The sequence below is a fragment of the Staurois parvus genome, unplaced genomic scaffold (genome assembly GCF_062004578.1).
Source record: "Staurois parvus isolate SC_StPar_1 unplaced genomic scaffold, SC_StPar_1.0 ptg000091l, whole genome shotgun sequence".
Classification (NCBI taxonomy): Eukaryota; Metazoa; Chordata; class Amphibia; order Anura; family Ranidae; genus Staurois; species Staurois parvus.
In genome coordinates, this window is record NW_028317887.1 from 7,259,413 (window position 1) to 7,277,807 (window position 18,395).

General features: G+C 40.5%; 1 protein-coding gene across 1 annotated transcript in view; it reads left to right on the forward strand.

The window, feature by feature from the left end:
- WRN (WRN RecQ like helicase) overlaps positions 1 to 18,395 on the forward strand; it is a 139,848-nt gene that overhangs the window by 99,672 nt on the left and 21,781 nt on the right. The window contains exons 20-22 of the mRNA XM_089670601.1: positions 4,435 to 4,536; positions 9,532 to 9,624; positions 17,343 to 17,484. Coding sequence (XP_089526727.1) covers positions 4,435 to 4,536; positions 9,532 to 9,624; positions 17,343 to 17,484 — 337 coding nt within the window. The remainder of the gene's footprint in view (positions 1 to 4,434; positions 4,537 to 9,531; positions 9,625 to 17,342; positions 17,485 to 18,395) is intronic.

Genomic DNA, 18,395 nt, shown 5'->3' on the forward strand with positions numbered 1-18,395 from the left:
CTTCGTTCTATCTGTATATCCTTGTAACATGCATCCTGCTTCCCGCTCCACTATTGCCAGATATTTCCTAGGTCTATGCCTCTAAGAAAGGGGTTCCTTCCTTTCCCATCAGAGCTCATTCCACAAGGGCTGTTGGTGTATTTTGGGCTTTTTAACATCAAGCATCTGTACTTCAGATTTGCAAGGCTTCCATCCAGTCCTTAGTTCACTGGGTTCTACACAGTGGGACTTCAGGCTTCAACTAATGCAAGCCTTGGCCATAAGCTGTCATCTGAGTGTTTTTGGGTTCCTTAAGTATTGTTTTCTGTGTGTGACCGTTAGCAGTTGTGTTTGCTATGTTGCTACCCCCCCTCCTTTTGGTGCATTGGGACATCCCATGGTCTAGGAATACAAGTCCTGTACTGTATAATTACCATTAAGATTATAGGAATTTTAACTTGTCTGTAAATTCCTTATTCTGGAGCACTGTACAAGACACAGGCCTCACTTCTCTTGTCTGTGTCTTAATGACTCCTTTTTGCTAAAAAAAAAAAAAAAAAAAAAATCTGGATTCTCACAGAGCGGGCAGGGTTGTGTGCACTAGGGGTTGTTATTGCAAGTTTTTTTGTTTGTTTTTTTTAGCCAGTGTCCAGTCATCTGAAGGTAGCCTGGTTATAATCCATGGTCTATGAATACAAGTCTTGTGTCCTGTACTGTACCCCAAGATAGGAAATTTACCGTCAAGGTAAAATTACTGTTTGTATCTCAGCTATTGGGGACACAGGAAGTATTTAATTTTCAGGATGACAAAATCACAGTTGAGGCGTGGGAAACTACCTACGCCATCCCTGGGTAACTGCTTCTACCACCAGCATGACTTTTTGTCTAGTGACCTGGAAGGATGGACATCTTTTCTGTAGCTCTGTTGTGTTAAAAATGTTAGCACCTTTTTGATTTTTTTTTTTTTTTTTTTTTCATCAATGAATGCTCTGTTCTACATAATGGCTAGAGCTTGGTCTCTTTTGATTGCAGCTCCCCAGCGCAGTCATCCACCCAGATGCCTCTTTAAGTGGAAGTTGTGTGGATAGACTGGAATTTACCTTCTGCCACTGGGTTCTGCATAGGCAGGCTTTCAGACCCCATTCTGGTAAAAGTTAGCTGCAGAGCACTTTCGGAAGCTACCACGGGGGTTGCAGTAAAAATACTGATTTTACGGTTGACAGTGTTTTGATAGTGTATCTCCCAGCCACAGCTTCTTTTAGGAAGACTGACTTCAGTCTTCACAGGACAGAGATTGAGCTCTGCAGTCACGTTTGCAGCAGTTGTTTTCTTATCTCGGGTCACAATCCTGCGCGATGTCCTTCTGTTTCTTTCAGTCAAGTTGACCAGGTCAGCCACGCTTATGCTTATCAGGCGACTTTTTCCTGGAAACTGTATATGCCGTCATAACCTTTGATACTGTACCTCGGTGCACTGCAAATAAAATGGCAGCTTCAGTCACAGGTGCACCAGCTAAGCATGCACCAACAATTTGCCCTCTTTGAAGCTCAGTAAGCTCTGACATGACTCCGTAATAATGGCGGCGCCAGTCCAGTCTGAGGAGAAGCAATTAGAACAGCAAGGATTTGTAAATAGAATACTGACTCCTCTAGAATATGAGGAGTAGATAGAATTGTAATTGTGGTCCACCCAAGCCTTCTTTAATGCAAATATTCTACTCTCCTGGCCAAGGCATTGGCAAAAACCCAGGAGGTGGGTTTCTTGCAGTATACAAATGTACAGGCGATGGATTCTAGGAAATTGAAAGACCAGGGACCGCTTTACTGGGAAATCCAATCCCCTAACATTCTATGAGATACAATTAATAGCAGGCATTGGTTAGCAAAATAATAAAATAGGAAAAGTGGGAATGTTCACTCAGGCTGGATACCAAATCACATACAAAATGCACAGCAGGTGCCATGGTCAATTGTAGATGAGCAACTATAGCCAACAAACATAACAAACCGCAAAATAAAACCCCCTCCCCATCCAGTCCCCCACCCCAATCAGAGTGGAGAAGACCCAAAAGAGAATATGGCAACATGCCTTGAGGGTTGGTGTACAAGGCAAAGGGAAACAGTTTAGTGCAGTAGAATAACAGAATGAATGCCATTTCAAGAAACTGTTGGTATGAATTTCTCAGATAACACCGAGGATGCAATTCTTAGTAGCAACTTGGTGCAACAAGCAGCTCGGTTAACGTAAGTATGCTCATCCTACATTCACCGGGTAGGGTAGGTCTCACAGTATTACTGTTCAAATGAGAATGTGGCAACCCAGCAAGGACCATAGTACCTACGTTGCAGTCTCTCTATAACAGATCCAGCATTATCCAGGCGCTAAGCACTTGTGCCTAAAGATGGCAGACATAGTCCGTGTTGGTGCTTTAACTAAGGAGGGACAAGACACATTAAAAGAAGTAAAGCACATCTTGGAGGAAGGAGGATTGTTCAGAGTCACAAAGAGAGCCCCAGTTAAGTATAGGGTGAGTTTGCAGGAGGTCAGTGAGTGCTAATCAGTGGCTCCTTGCCATCTCCAGCCACATTGCTTCTTCTTTTGCTGAGGTGAAAAACGTAATGTCTCGCCATTCTGGTCCTTGTAGCTTAGCTGGGAACCGTACTGTACGAGACACCCTCAGAGCTTGGCCTTTACATCAAAAGAATGCTGTAACTGCTGGGCATTGACAGAATAGTTGAGGAAGAATATAAGCTTTGGAATCTCATAACGGAGTTTGCCTCCTTGAGAAGCAGATCATGATCTCTGAAATTAAGCAGGTTAAACATAAAAGTTCATGGAGGGGCTTCAGGAGGGCCCTGCACTGTCAACCTGCAGTACATTCTTTCTACTGAAGCCAAAGAAGTAGGCATTAGGAAAAAGCGAATAGAGAAAATGTGAAGACTGGTGGGTTAGCACCCTCTGGAAGCCCCAAGATGTGGATGTTATTTTGTCTATTGCTCTTTTCTGCATCTTCAGCTGTGGATTCTAGGTATTAGGTACACCTTAGCTTGCAGTGTGAGAAGAGAGGCCATGTGGTCATGGATGACACCTTCATCCATCTTCAAGGTGTGTTTTACTAGATCTATAAGTTCCTCTTAAGCTTTATGGGAATCAAGCAACTCTTATCCAGATTTCCAAGACTTTTACCTGATCTTATGTATACATGTTCTCCCAAGTGGACATATCAGCTTTATCTGATGCCAGCTTCAAACGTAAGGTCCTTTAAATGGCTTCTTGAGCTGCAGGTAGTCCCTAGTTCTGTGTTGTTGTTTTCCTTTTCCTATTTATTTGCCGTGTTTCCCATCCCTCAGACTAATTTTCAACATCCTGAAGGTTTCAGACTTCCTTTGTCCCTTAGTTGATAAGAAACAAAAATACATAGATCCCACCCCTCTCTGTTTATGGTAATGCTTTTTGTACTGCTTTGCTACAAAACTGAGGCATGCTAATAGTGAGGGAGGTTATCCTGGGTTAGCGTACAGGTTTTTTTTTAAATATTTTGTCAGTATGCAATACTCCTGTAGGAAACAGTGTAACCTGAAGGTTATAGATGCCCTGTGTCCGTCAGTTAATTTAATGAAATAATTTACAATGACTCCCCCCGCTGTCTGAATACACTGATCAGTTGCAGCAACTGCTGCAAATTGTTTCAAGCATTTCCGGAAGTTGATCGGGAATGGCCATACATGGATCAACATTTGGCTAGTTCAGTAAGGTCTGGTCAAATCTAAGAATCGACTTCTTTTGAACGGGAATATTGGAAAACTTTTCTCAATCATTGGCTGCAGCCGCTCGTAAAGATTTTTCAATAATTTTTTTCTCTGTTAAGAGGGAATGGTGGTCATTGAAGACAAAGGCACTCACATCAATAAAAAGCTGACCAATATTTTTTATGTTTTACGGTCTGCTAAATAAGGGCTTCATCAATCCCCATAGAATATATATTTCTCAACACTTTCCTTCCCACTGGTCTCTGTAAACAGGTAAGGTGAAATAGTCTCCTCAACTGGGATACTCATCCATAAACACCTGCCAGGGGTTCTAAACATCTGTCTATCCAAAACAAAAAACATAATTGGGTGAAAATTGGCTTTGAGCTGGCCAGTTGGTCCCCAAGGGTTGTACAACTTGGATTCAATAAGGGGAATATTTCTTAATCATTGTAACACATTTTTAGTTCAAAGAAATGTATTCTTATGTTTTATGGGCTAGCAGTTATTAGAATGAATTGATGTAATTGCTGATTGTTTCTTTGCTGTGTCAGAGCCTTGTATCTGAACAGTAGAGGTTTGAAGTGACCAACAGAAAAAGAATAAGCATGATAACTACATGTATAGAGTTTATTCTGTGCAGTTACCCTGTATGTTTTCTTCTATGCTTGGAGAATCTCTTTAATTATATTTTTTTTCCTTCAAGGCACATGCTAAGTGAGATCCAAAATAAACATTTTCGAGAGTACAAACTGAAAATGTTAGCAAAGATGGAAAAATATCTTCTTTCAAACAACTGCAGACGCAAGTATGATTCCATACTTATTTTAATTTTATTTTTCAAATAATAATGAGTTTAACCCTCTTGGTGCCACAGCGGTTTTTGCATTTTTTGCACACGTTTAAAAAAATTATTTTAGGCCTGAAGATCACACAAAACCCCCAAACAATATATATTTTCTGAAAGCAGACGCTGTAGAGAATAAAATAATGGTCCAATTTTTTATGTCACACAGTATTACCACAAAGGTCTAAGAAACGCAAACATTTCAGTAAAACACACACTATAGTGAATTTTAGGGCAAACAAACACAATAAGTTACCTAAATTTTTGGTCAAAGTAAACCGATTCCCAACATGTCAAAACTTAAATTTAGGTGCGCCTGTGAACTGACGACAAATTGCAATACCCTATATTTTCTATAGGGTAGAGAGCCCCTACAGGTCTTCAGTGTAGTGTTACGAAGGAGGTCTTGTACTAGAACTATTGCTCTCACTCCGGCATTCACGGCGTTATGTAACATGTGTATCGCAATCAACGCTTTCACTCATAGCCACCATCAAAAATTGGGTGTAACTTTATTTTTTTTTGCAATTAAAAAAAAATTAGTTTTATTGCTTAACTTTTTTTATGTCACATAGGGGACACAAACTCCCCTATTTGATGATTTTCAGGTAATAGGTTCTCTTTAATGAGACGTGCAGGGTCTTAAGACATTGCATGTGTCCTCTGTACTTCACTAAATGTATTGCAATGCAGATCGCATTGCAATACATTCCTCCCCGGCTTTTCTAGTACCAGGGTGACCCGGAAGTGACGTCATACACGTCGCTTTCTAGGTCACAGCAAGGGTCCCCTGCACCCACTGGCAACCGTACTGTCGGTCCGAGCCTGCAGATGGGCACGTGGAGCCCAGAATACATGGTGGAGGAACGCCATTACCGGTGGGTGTGTGGAAGCAATTCGGCAGCACCTTGGCTGCCCGAATGCTTTCACCTAATAGGCAGGAGTTTGCTTGTCGGTTTTATACACAATTCCAGTGGCTACAGTCACCGAATTGGGTGTAAAACCCCCATGCTATCAGCAGAAAAAGGGTTAATAGGAATTACTGCATATTCAGAATGGTTTTCAGCAAACTTACTTTGTGAGAATCTGTATGAAGTAAGCATGCAGGCAAATCTGATTTGAATTAATAATACAAACGCCTCGGATAACATAATTTTCAGTTTTACGAATGAAAAGCCATTGAAAATAATGCCCCGGTTTACTAATTTTTTTAAACATTTTTTCGCAATACGAAGTGTATGTCAGTGCTGATTTTTTAATGCAATTGCCGGCTTTTTTTTTTCTTCACTATAGCTCACAACATTAGCTGTCACTTTCCCGGAGTTACAGGAAACTGTATCTTTTAAGAAACTGAAAGGAAACATTGTTTCTTTTAACTTGGGGAAATAAACTAAAAGAAACTTACTTTCTTTTTGCTGGAGGGGGAAAGTGACAGCTGCATTTCTGAACTACTGTTTTTTCTGTTCACTATAGTCACAGAATTAGCTGTCACTTTCCCCTGAGTTAACGGAAACTTTGTTTCTTTTTAAGAAACTAAAAGGAAACATTGTTTCTCTTAACTCTGGGAAATAAACTAAAAGAAAACTTTCTTTTGTTTAGCTGGGGGGAAAGTGACAGCTGAATTTCTGAGCTATAGTGAAGAGAAAAAAAACCCGGTAATTACATTTAAAAACTGGCACCATAATGAATTTAAAAAACGGCGTGGGGTCCCCCCTTCCATCCTTACCAAGCCCTTTGGGTCTGGTATGGATTTTGAGGGGAACTCCCACACCAAAATTTTTTAAAAAATGGCGTGGGCGTTCCCCCCCAAATCCATACCAGACCCTTATCCTAGCATGCACCCCCCCCCCCCCCGAACCATACCAGGCCACATGCCCTCACTCGCGCGTCCCCCCCCTTTTCTGACCTGCCGGGCTGCATGCTCGGATAAGGGTCTGGTATGGATTTTAGGGGGGACCCCCACACCTTTTTTTTTTTTTTTTTTTTTTTTAATTTTGGCATGGGAGTTCCCCTCAAAATCCATACCAGACCCAAAGGGCTTGGTATGGATGGGAGGGGGGACCCCACACTGTTTTTTTAATTTATTTTTTTTTAATTGCCAACAATTCTTTTACATTCAACTGTCAGTGGGGAACCCCGCTAACAGCTGAAACATTAACACATTTTTGTCACTACGAAAAATACCACATGACTTGATAAAATAACTAATGCGGTATTTTAGTAGCGTTTACTTTTTTCTGACCTCCGGAACGGGTTAATTGGTTTTCAATGCATTCCTATGAGAAACTGCGTTTCGGTTTGCAAGTTTTTCGGTATTTGAAAAGTCCTGCAGAACTAATTAAATTCGTAAACCGAGGTATTACTGTAGTTGTTAGAGTAATGTTATGTATCACCAGTTTAACCCCTTATTAACCAGGATCAAAACAAACTTTAAAGTAGCAGTCCAGTCAAAAACTAACTATGCTTAAACCTGCTCTCACCCCATTCCTAAGCCGTATTCCTACTACTCTGTAAAGGAAAGATGTGTATACTTACCTAATCTAAGGGTGCACTAGTTTGGTCACTTAATCAGTTCCCACCCCTGCTTCAGTATAGAGGAGGGACAGCTGAAAACGGATGCCTCACTGTAAGTCTATGGGTGATGCCACTACATAGGCTCTACAGCCTTTGTCAGCAATCTCTCCTCTTCAGTGAAGCCTGCTGCTGGGGAGATCATGTGACTGGACCAGAGCACCCAGGGAATAGGTAAGTTGACACATTTTTCCTTTATAGGGTAGTTAGTTTAGGGCTTAGAATGAGGGTGGGAGTAGGTTTACATAGAGGTGCACCGAAATGAAAATTCTGGTGCCGAAAACGAAAATTCAAACTGCACTTGGCCGAAAACCGAAATGCGCAGTTTTTAAAAATGAATATATATTTTTTTATAAAAAAATACACTTTGATTAAAAAAACAAAAATAAACTATTTATACCCCAATTTTTTTGTAAAATAGGAAAGAGGATGTTACGGCGAGTAAATGGATACCCAACATGTCACGCTTTAAATTGCGCATGCTCGTGGAATGGCGTCAGACTGTGGTACTTAAAAATCTCCATGGGTGATTCTTTAAAAATGTCTACAGGTTAGCAGTGTAACATTACAGAGGAGGTCTAGTGCTTGAATTATTGCTCTTGCTCCGACGTTCATGGCGATACCTCACGTGTGTGGCTTGAACACCGTTTACATATGTGGGCGTGGCCTACGTATGCATTCACCACTACGTGCAAGCATGGGTCGACGGGCACGTTACGCTTTTAAATAAAATTGTATTCAATATTTTTTTTTTTTTTTTGCACAGTCCCTTTAAAAAAATTTTAATCACTATTATTCTTATCACAAGGAATGCATGCATCCCCTGTGATAGAAATTAGTGACAGGTCCTCTTTATAGAGAGATATGGGGTCACTAAGACCCCACATCTCTCCTCTGCAATGTAAATCATTAGATAAAAAAAAAGCATTGATCTAGTGTTTTAACATAAAAAAAAAATATGGCCAGAACCAGAAGTGACAACGCTCTGGCATAGAGATGAGTGGAGGCCAACTTTCCTTCACTAATCTCTATGCCCAGCACCGGGATCGCGTGGTGGTTTCTCAGGTAAGGCTGAGAACTACGGAGCAGAGGGGTGGCAGCGGCGAAGGGGCTGGGTGTTTTCGGCACCTGTATTAGTGCTTTTTTTTCATATCGGCCTAAGGCCGATAGGGGTGTTTTCGGCTGAAATGTTTCAGCCACTGAAATTTTGGTGCACCCCTAGGTTTAAGCTTAGTTAGTACTTGACTGGACTTCTGCTTTAAAGTATATGTGAACCCTTAACTTGTAAAGCAGCCCATTCATTTTAAAATACGAAAGGCAATACGTTTTGTTTGTGTGTGCATATATAACATTTTACTTTTCTTTTCTCGGCTGCATAGGGGGTTTGGAGAGGTGAGGGTGGAGAAAAATAGTACAATGATCTTCCAGTGAATGGCTGTGCAGAACAGTGTGCCAGCACAAATGGCCATTGGAGGACAGGCAGGCTGTTCTCCCAGCACAACCAGAACACTGACCATGTTGAAATGCATGTGCTTCCATACCTAACGTGGTCAGTTTGAAATGGGAAAGCAGGGGGACTTGCAATGCAAAGAGAACAGGATACTTTTTAACACAAGTACATGGTAAAACAGGAACATATTAGGAATATGAAATGTTGGGGAAACATATTATTTAATGCTCAAACCCAATTTTGCCAATTTGACATGTGCTGGTAAAACTGTAAATATCATCGCAACTACTTATTTTATACAATTAGATTATACCATGTTTTTTTTTTCAGGACAATTTGGGCCCTCATTTGGTGGTAAATGTTTAATAAATATTTCCTGATTTTGTTTTATTATAAAAAGAAAACTGGCCCAAAATAGTGAAGAAAAATATAATTTGTGAACTTTATCTGTATCTGTTTAACAATAAATTCAGTATCCTGAAGTGTAAAAAAAACATGAATATGTTAGCATAGATGTGCCTAACTCTAAATGCTTTTCAGTAATAATTGGAGGCTGTAGAATACCGTTTTCTACCCTCTGCAGTGTAAAAATATGGGAATCATTTCGTTTTTGGCAACTATGTATGGTAATAAAAACTTTTTTTTTCTTTTTTAAATGTGAGCGATATGACAGACTGATAGAGATATAGGTAAAATTAACATTATTTTATAATGTTGACTTGATTTTGAGCGACATCCCATTATAGTTATACAGTGTACACCTGCTTGCCTTTCAGTGAGAATGACATCACTGTCTGTGAATTAAACAAAGCTGAATAATTGTGTCCCCTAAGAACAAATTAATGAAGATGGTTTTAGCCCATTGTTGTGCTCATTCAATTTAACGTGTAAATTCTTGTTCTTTTTTATTTACTTCACAATGTTCCCGTGTGTAGGATCATCTTGTCTCATTTTGAAGACAAACAACTCCGTAAGGCATCCTCTGGTATCATGGGAACTGAAAAATGTTGTGATAACTGCAAGACCAGGTAAATGCTCTCTCCAGAGAATGAATGCCCGGACAATTATATTTCTTTTACTTTTTAAAAGCAATGCAAATTGTATGTAGCATAAACCTGTTACCACCAAGCTTCCTGTTGTACTTGTTTTGTAATACTCATATTTTTCCCCAGAAAACTGTGCTTAAACATATTTATCAAAACTGGAAAAGGACAACCTAGATGAAAAGCCAATACATTTTTTCTTTTTGTTTTTTTATAGAAAATTGCAACCCCTTATCTGGTCAGTCACTATGGGCAAGTTCTCCTTGTGTGTCAGCCACTTACAAATACATAAACCAACACATAAAAACACAATAAACTTCTCTCTGAAAAGACACAATCTGTAACTAAAATCGCTTTCTAACATTAAGCAAAGAGCATTTGTGATGATACGTGGTTTATATTGGGTCTCTAAAGTGTGATATTTTTCTCAACTCCTGATTACTATATTCATATTGTGCTGTAAATCTAATAAAACAAAGTTTTCAATAAAGCTCCAAAGAACAAATATCCTAGGTGATAACACGGAAGCTCACTTATTTTCACATTTGAGGCCCATACTTTTAAACCGTGCACATGATTTATAAACAGAGAATTACTATTTTTGATACTCAATGACCGCAAAATCGCTTTTGCAAATTTTCTGAAAACTGCACATTTGTCAGCTTTCTGTAAGCAAAATTCTGATCCAGGGATTGAAGCGCCACACCACAAAGCTGTATGCAGAAAGATTTTTTTTGATTTGGTGTTGTATCCAATGCTTTCGGTGGCCCAAAATTGCCCCTTCATAAAGGTTTAAAAAATATAGGGTTGACAGTGCCAAAATCCAGGGGTGTCTGGTGATTTAGCTGGTGTGTGTGCACACTGCAACACAGTGCCATTCAGCTGCTGGTTTGAAAAGAGAGGGAAAAAAAAGAAATGTATTTGATATGCTTTTTGATAACAGTTTCGTAAATACATATGTGTCTATTGTTTGGTACGTCATTAATTACATTTTTGCAAGGTTTCAATAATGGATTGGCTATGCCTCTATTCTTGGTGGTTTTCTAATCTGCTCATTTTGACTCTGTCACATCAGAGAATCTCAGGCAAAATGCCAGATGAATACTGCTTCTTCCATGAAACCTGAACTAGGCTAATGCATTTCGGATTGAGCTTTTTCTTTCTATTCAAACACAATTTAGCATCTTCTAGGAGATGAATGCACCTTGCACCAGGCAGTAGCATTTTCTGATTTTGATATATAGCAGAACAGGGACTTTGAATAACAGAGTTGCAGTGAGGTTATCGGATATATGATAAATGTATTTCTTGTTGTCTTTCATCTTCAGGTTATGTATTTCATTACAGAAGGTTGGATATTGGCAAAAAAACTCCAAAAAACTGTGGGCCAGCCTAGTATAACCTCTCCCACTACTGTTGTCTGCAACTTGAAATCCTGTTATCCTCTGTTCCTAGAGTGTAATTGTTCTTCAGAGTTTTACCCTAGGTCCAATTAACCATAGTTCTTTGCTGGCTCTGACAGAAGAGGCTATATGTGCTTATCTGCCTCCTCCATAGATTTTATAACTGATCTGCCCAATGCAGTAGCGGTTTCTGAGCTATCGGTTGCAATAAATATTTTTCATTTGAGTCTCTCTAATTGTACAAGTCCCAGTTTCTGCTATTACTCCAGATTTTAAAGACACCGTTTCAGCTGTTTTCTGTGTGGTGTGCACCACGCGGAACCTGGAGGATCACCCTGTTGTTTCTAGCCTCAGATCTTCTAGATTTTTCCAGTGCACCTGCTCTTTCAAGCCTTCCTATATAGGGATTGAAAGCACCCTGACATACATTTGACACCTTCCAAATGTCAAACAGTGGTACACCCAGAAGGGACAACATCTTCTTGGACCAGTCCTTGAAATTTGCAATAACACCTACCTGCTTCAGCATAGGAAGCTTAGGGAAAGGTCTTCAAAGTCTCCAGCCTTTTTGTTTCTTTACCCCGGATTATGAAATCTTGGTCTCACAAAATTTGTTCTCTGGCCACCCACAAAGTAAGTGGTAAAAAGCCTGCTATATCTTCAAAAAAAAAATCAACTTCAGTATTTAGGTGCACCCCAACTTTCCAAACTGGGGTAACATTTGTTAATCTTTGCAGGTACGTGCATAGTTTTCCTTTCAGGTGTTTAGGTGTGGGAAGTGATATTCCAAAGATTAAAAACTGAACCTACGCTTTCTGCTTCCTCTTGGGATTCTTAAATCTAACCTTCCTGTGTCACCGCATATATTAGTATATTTCCATCTAGCCCTTTGGGGTCTTCTAAACTAACATGTGGCAGAACAGTTTCAGGAGTTGTGCTGCAACTTGATCACTGTTCTTTCCCAAAAAACATCTGCCTCTTTTGGAACCTATTATATTAACAATAGTTTGCTGGTTGACCACCCCTCAGTTGGTCTGCTTTAGATCATCTTGAAGGTGAATGAGTTTCTGTATCCCTTGATGGCTTAGAAATAAAATGGGATATTTTTACTTACTGCAAAATCCTTTTCTTGTAGTCTTGTGGGAGGGGTTATCCTGGGTTGGTCTACAGCTTTTGTTTGTCAGTGTGCAATAAATACTTCTTGTGATCTATTTAGGCTTCACTTGGGGTTTAAAATTACTATATTTCCTTGAATTCTATATTTGCCTTTTTAGGTGTCTAATGTCAAAATATGCATATAAGACCCAGAGCTACTACTCATTAGACCTAACTTATGTTGTATAGCTTTGCTGTAGTCTATCTTCTTATTTCTTGTCCCCTTTAAATGATGTGCCTGAATGGGAGAGCGAAATCTCTAAAGAGTAAAGTAGAAAAATACTTATATACTGGAATACACCTCCTCAATATACTGTATACTAACTTGGAAGCATGTAATTACAAATTTAAAGCCAGATGGTACAGTGTATAGTCCCTACACGAACACATAAGTATGATCCCCAGTGATCAACTCTGTTTTGGAGGGGTGTGTTCCACCAGACTCCTATGCAAAACCAGGTGGTCCTGTCCATTTGTAAAGATTACTGCACTGGTGTCAAACACAAGGCCCACGGGCCAAATCAGGCCCTCCAGGCTATTTCACATGGCCCTTGCACCTCTCCTGCAAGTACCCCCTTGTCTCCACCCCCATCTTGTCTCAACAGTTGGCAGCAGAGAGGAGAATAGAACTCCTCTGCCAAATCCTGCACCTCTCAGTGCAGCTGCAGCACCCCCTCATCTCTGCCTCCTTTGGTCTCAGCATTCAGCAGGCTCTTCTAACCAACTCCACTCCTTCTCTGGTCCTCCTCCAGACCCTGCACTTTCTGCTTTCCAGCTCTGCCCCAAAGGGGGTGCACAGTGATGTTAGGGAGGGTGTGGGATTCTTGACATCTGATGTAATGAGGGGTGGGGTGCTCTGGACATCTAGTCTTACAGATACAACTGGCCCTTTGAGAGCAACCATAATTCTGATACGGCCCGCGATAAAATGGAGTTCGACACCCCTGGATTACTGGAAATATATTCTCTGCTTGATTTAGAAAGCATGTCTTCTGTTTAATCCTTGGACAATTCTCTACCTCAACACCTTGTCCTCTGTTAGCAGTAAAAAAAAAAAAAAAAAGTGAATGATACCCCATCTGTTAAATGCACTTAAAAGTCTGATCCCCAAATACCGAATTTCATTCATTCCTCATCCTCTCACAGAATAGCTATTAAGAGTAAATAAAATAGTTCTTGAGGAGGAAATTGCATATTAAAAAAAATCGGTTTATGAAAAATGTTACATTAATTGGGCTGGCTATATCAAATAGTACATTTGAATACAACTGTTATCTAAAGACACACATAACAATGACTTAGCCCAGTAAAGAACTAGAATTGAGAGAGAGAGTACTGATTGTTACATAAAAATAAATATTTCCTTGCCTATCTGACTTAAAAGTGTAGTTTTCGCTTAAGCCTAACTAGCCTTAAAATGTCCCCTACCCCTTCCTAAAACTTATGCTGACTAAGCTGTGTAAAAAAAGATGCATATACTTACCTATTTTTAACCTGATCTGGTCCAGTCACATGATCTTCTTCGTGGTATAAAGTGCAGCGCTAAATAAATTAATAATAAACAAATATATAATTAATGCACAGAGATAAAGGCAACAACTCCTTATAAAAATGTGGTGCAGCGCTAAATAGTTAATGTAATATTGTGAAACAGTCAAGTGCAGCATATAAAGTGAAACTCAATATAGTCCATATATAACAATGAGTAGTATCCGTGGGACTACAAGGTACAGCAATCACGGTGATGGATAAACTGTGAAGTGATCCAGTGAGAGAACCCACCACTTCTGCCAGATGTACTCACCAGAAAGCTACTGGTAAAATAGCATGTATATCACATCAGGGGATGAAAAACAGCCAGAAGCCTCTAAAATGGACTGCTCCGCCACAGGCAAACTGAAGATGGGATCTCTCCTAGAACAATAGCTCACCACAGGAACCCAGAAATAGTATATAGTGTAGTACTTGATTGCAAAAATCAGTAAAACAATCCACGTGGAGTAAAATAGGGTAAAGCAGGAGTACCAAGATGGCCGCCGCTTCTACCTTTGGCAACGGCGGCGTGACGTCAGCAAGTATGGCTCCACCCGAAATGATCTTCTTCCCCTACTTCAGGCTTTACCAGCCATTGTGGAGTGCTCTTTCCTCTCCCCTGCAGCTGGCAGGGCATTTGTAAGACTTATTAGATTTAAGCTGGGATTCCACTTTAATTTAAAGTGGTCATAAGACTTAACACCTTACTTTTTCACTTGTGCATTCAGAATCTGGTGGAGCTGTGCATAGTAACAAATCAGTTTCTAACTTCAGCTTCTTCAATCAAGCTTTGACAATAAAACCTGGTAGTTGATTGGTTTCTATGCAGAGCTGCACCATGCAGTTTCACCTTTGTATTTTAAAGTGATTGCAAAGAATTACATTTTATTTTTTTTAAATAACAAACATGTTAAACATACCAGCTCTGTGCATTGCTTTTACACAGAGCAGCCCCAGTCCTCCTCTTCTTGGGTCCCCCGCCGGAGCACCTGGCTCTTCCCAACCCCCACCCCCCCACCCAGCAAATTCCCCCATATCAAGTCGTGGACTCGCTTCCGACCTGGATCTGTATGTGCACAGTCTTCTTCCAAACCCCCTCCCCCTTTCTGGCTTCAAGTCGTCAAGCCTATCCCCATCTACATGTCTCCATCTTTCTAGCATATCAATGCTCCCTGCATTTTGTGATGGGCAGGCAGGGGCAGACTGACCATTTGGAAACTCTGGCACTGCCCGAGGGCCCGGGGTCAGTAGGGGGCCCCATGAGATGCCCCTGGTACCTTTTTTCATAGGCTTTCTTGAGTTTGGGCAAGGACACAGGGGCCCCATGATCCCCTATTGCCCGGGGGCCCCATGAGTTGTCAGCCTGCCCCTGTGGGCAGGCAATCCTATCAATTCCTTTCCCCTCATTTTGGGTTGTCCAGGGAACCTTGCGTTTTTCCCAAGGTGCTGTCTTCTTTTCTAGCTTTGCTGCGCTCACAGGGCATTCCCATTCTGGGATATGTGGACAAACAGGCTGTATCAATGTCCACCAAAGTGTTCAGTTGCTCTTGGTTGGATCCTAAACCTTCAGAAGTCCACACTGGAACAGACCCATTATTTGGAGTATCTTTGTCTCCTAGACACTGCCCAGTCCAGGATTCTCCTTTCAGGAGAAAGTCCTGAATTTCAATTCCAATATTCGGACTTTGCAGTCCAAGAGCCATCCCATTCTCCTCTTTTGCATGAGAATTTGTGAGGTTTATGGTGGCCTTCATCATCGCAGTCCCCTTTCCCGAAGTCTACTCAAGATTTATTTATGACTATGAGGGAGAAAAATATGCAATCTTTGATTATTAAAAAAAGAAAAAAAAAGAAAGGAGATTTTCATTAATGTTTACTACAAAATGAAGACCCAATTTGTCCCGAGAAAAGGTCAGGTGAGACCAAAATCGAGCTCTTTGGCCTCAACTCGCCGTTTTTGGAGGAGGAATGCTGCCTATGACCCCAAGAACACCATCCCAACTGTGAAACATGGTGGTGGAAACATTCTGCTTTGGGGGTGTTTTTCTGCTAAAGGGACAGGACAACTGCATCGCATCAAAGGGACGATGGACAGGGCAATGTCCCGTCAAATCTTGGGTGAGAACCTTCTTCCCTCAGCCAGGGCATTGAAAATGGGTCGTGGATGGGTGTTCCAGCATGACAATGATACAAAAAACATGGCCAAGGCAACAAAGGAGTGGCTCAAGAAGAAGCACATTAAGGTCCTGGAGTGGCCTAGTCAGTCTCCAGACCTTAATCCGATTGAAAATCTGTGAAGGGAGCTGAAAGTTCGAGTTGCCAAACGTCGGCCACCAAACCTTAATGACTTAGAGAGGATCTGCCAAGAGGAATGGGCCAAAATCCCTCCAGAGATGTATGCAAACATGGTGGCCAACTACAGGAAACATCTGACCTCTGTGATTGCCAACAAGGGATTTGCCACCAAGTACGAAGTCATGTTTTGTGAAGGGGATCAAATACTTATTTCCCTCATGAACATGCAAATCAGTGCATAATTTGTTAGACATGCATTTCTTTTGAATTTTTTGTTGCTATTCTGCCTCTGTGTTACAAAGAAATGATCAGTCTAAAAATCGAATGGTAGGTGTACTGTGAGTGGGCAAATATTCAAAATCAGCAGGGGATCAAATACTTATTTCCTTCACTGTAAATGTAAGGTTATGCACTTGGGGACTAGGAATATGCATGCATCATACATACTGGGGGGGTGGGGCTACAACTGGGGGAATCAATGGTGGAGAAGGATCTTGGTGTTCTGGTAGATCATAAGCTTAATAATGGCATGCAATGCCAAGCTGCAGTTTTCCAAAGTCCGCAAAATTCCTTTTTGTATTATAAAAGACATACTGTATGGACTGTAGTGAGAGCGATATCATTCTGTACAAATCATTAGTAAGACCGCATCTGAAATACGTAGTTCAGTTTTGGGCATCAGTTCACAAAAAGGATATTGAAGAACTGGAGAAAGTGCAGGGCAACCAAACTGAAGGGCATGGAGGAGCTCAGTTATGAGGAAAGATTAGAGGAACTGAATTCTCTCTTGAGAAGAGATTAGGGGGGATATGTTCAACATGTATAAGTATACGCATAAGTGGTTCCATATAGTGAACTTGGCGTAGAGTTATTCCCTTAAGGTCATCACAGAGGACAAGGGGTCACTCTTTACAGCTGGAGAAAATGAGGTCTAAACCCCCCCACACACACACATCATAAGTCGGTTAAATGGTGGTCTGACTTAAAAAAGTTTGAGAAATGCTGCCCCAAGAAACTGTATTTTTATGAATGAGAAACATTTGAACTGTAGAGTAAATAGGAGGCCATTCCGTTTTACCCCGAAAACAGAGAACAAAGGTAGCAGCAGTTTCGCAGGACGAATAGCTATATGATTGTTTTATAATGTTCTTTTATATAATTTTTTTAAATGATTGCATTTTGAACTTGGAATGGTTGGTACCTAAGATATGTATGTTTAGGTTACTTTTCCCTGTTTTCTGATCATGTGGTCTTCATGTTTTCTCTTATATGCAGAAAACTCTCAAAATGATAACTTGTTTTATGTATGTTTTGTAGATTATTATATAATCTTCCAGTTAAAGATGTAGAAGACAGTCTTCAAGATTTTGGTCCACAGGCCCTTCAGCTCCTATCTGCAGTAGAAGCGTTGGGTGAAAAATTTGGCACTGGTGTCCCCGTTTTGTTTCTTCGTGGATCTGTAAGTACAATTTTAAACCTTACATTTTGCCATTATTTCTTATCTCACCATTGCAGGGAATGCATCATTATGGTTTGATTACTGATCAACATTTTGTTGGCTTACCATTATCTTTAGCTTTTCTTCACTTTCATAACCCATACAGCCTGCTATGTATTCCTAGTGATCTTCCTTGCAGTTATACATGACTGAAAGGTGGATCAATATGTATACTGTACATAGCTGGCACTATTTCAGCAAAAAAAACAGAGTTATCTCTGATTCAGTTAGCCAGAATCAGGTCTCTGCACTTGTAACTTTGTTTCAGAGAATGCAGGTTTGTCATTCTTTTGATCAAGACCTTTGTGAAGGGTGACACCATAGGATTTCAATTTGGTTCTCTCTGCACTTCAGAAACCACCTTTTGAACCTACTTTTACACTCCTTTCCACTCTTACTCACAATGTTGCACTTTTTTGTTGCCACCCCCCCCCTTTTCTGGCAGCTTAGCTGAGTCCTATAAAGAAATCATTTTAATCATACACAAAGAAAAAGCGGTGTTGAGTCCCAGAACTTTCTTCCTACAGTAGTTTCTTCCTTTCACCTCAACCACGACATCATTCTCCCTCTGTCTGATTCCAGTTTATCAGACTGGGATCTTTCATCATTGCTTGGATATAGTTTGAGCTGTGAGAATTTCATGAACACTAACTCATTCATAATGGTCTCAGTAAGAGGGAACCAGCTTTTTACACCACTTTTTCTCTGTGCCTTTAGGCTGCCTACTGATCTGAATGTGTTAACACATTCAAGCTTTATAAAGGGGATGCTCAGACTTCATCTGATGCCAACTTTGGATGTACAGTCCTTCAGGTGGCTCTTTGACCTGCAGGCAGTTTCTAGTTCTGTTGTTTCTTTGTGGGCCTGTTGGC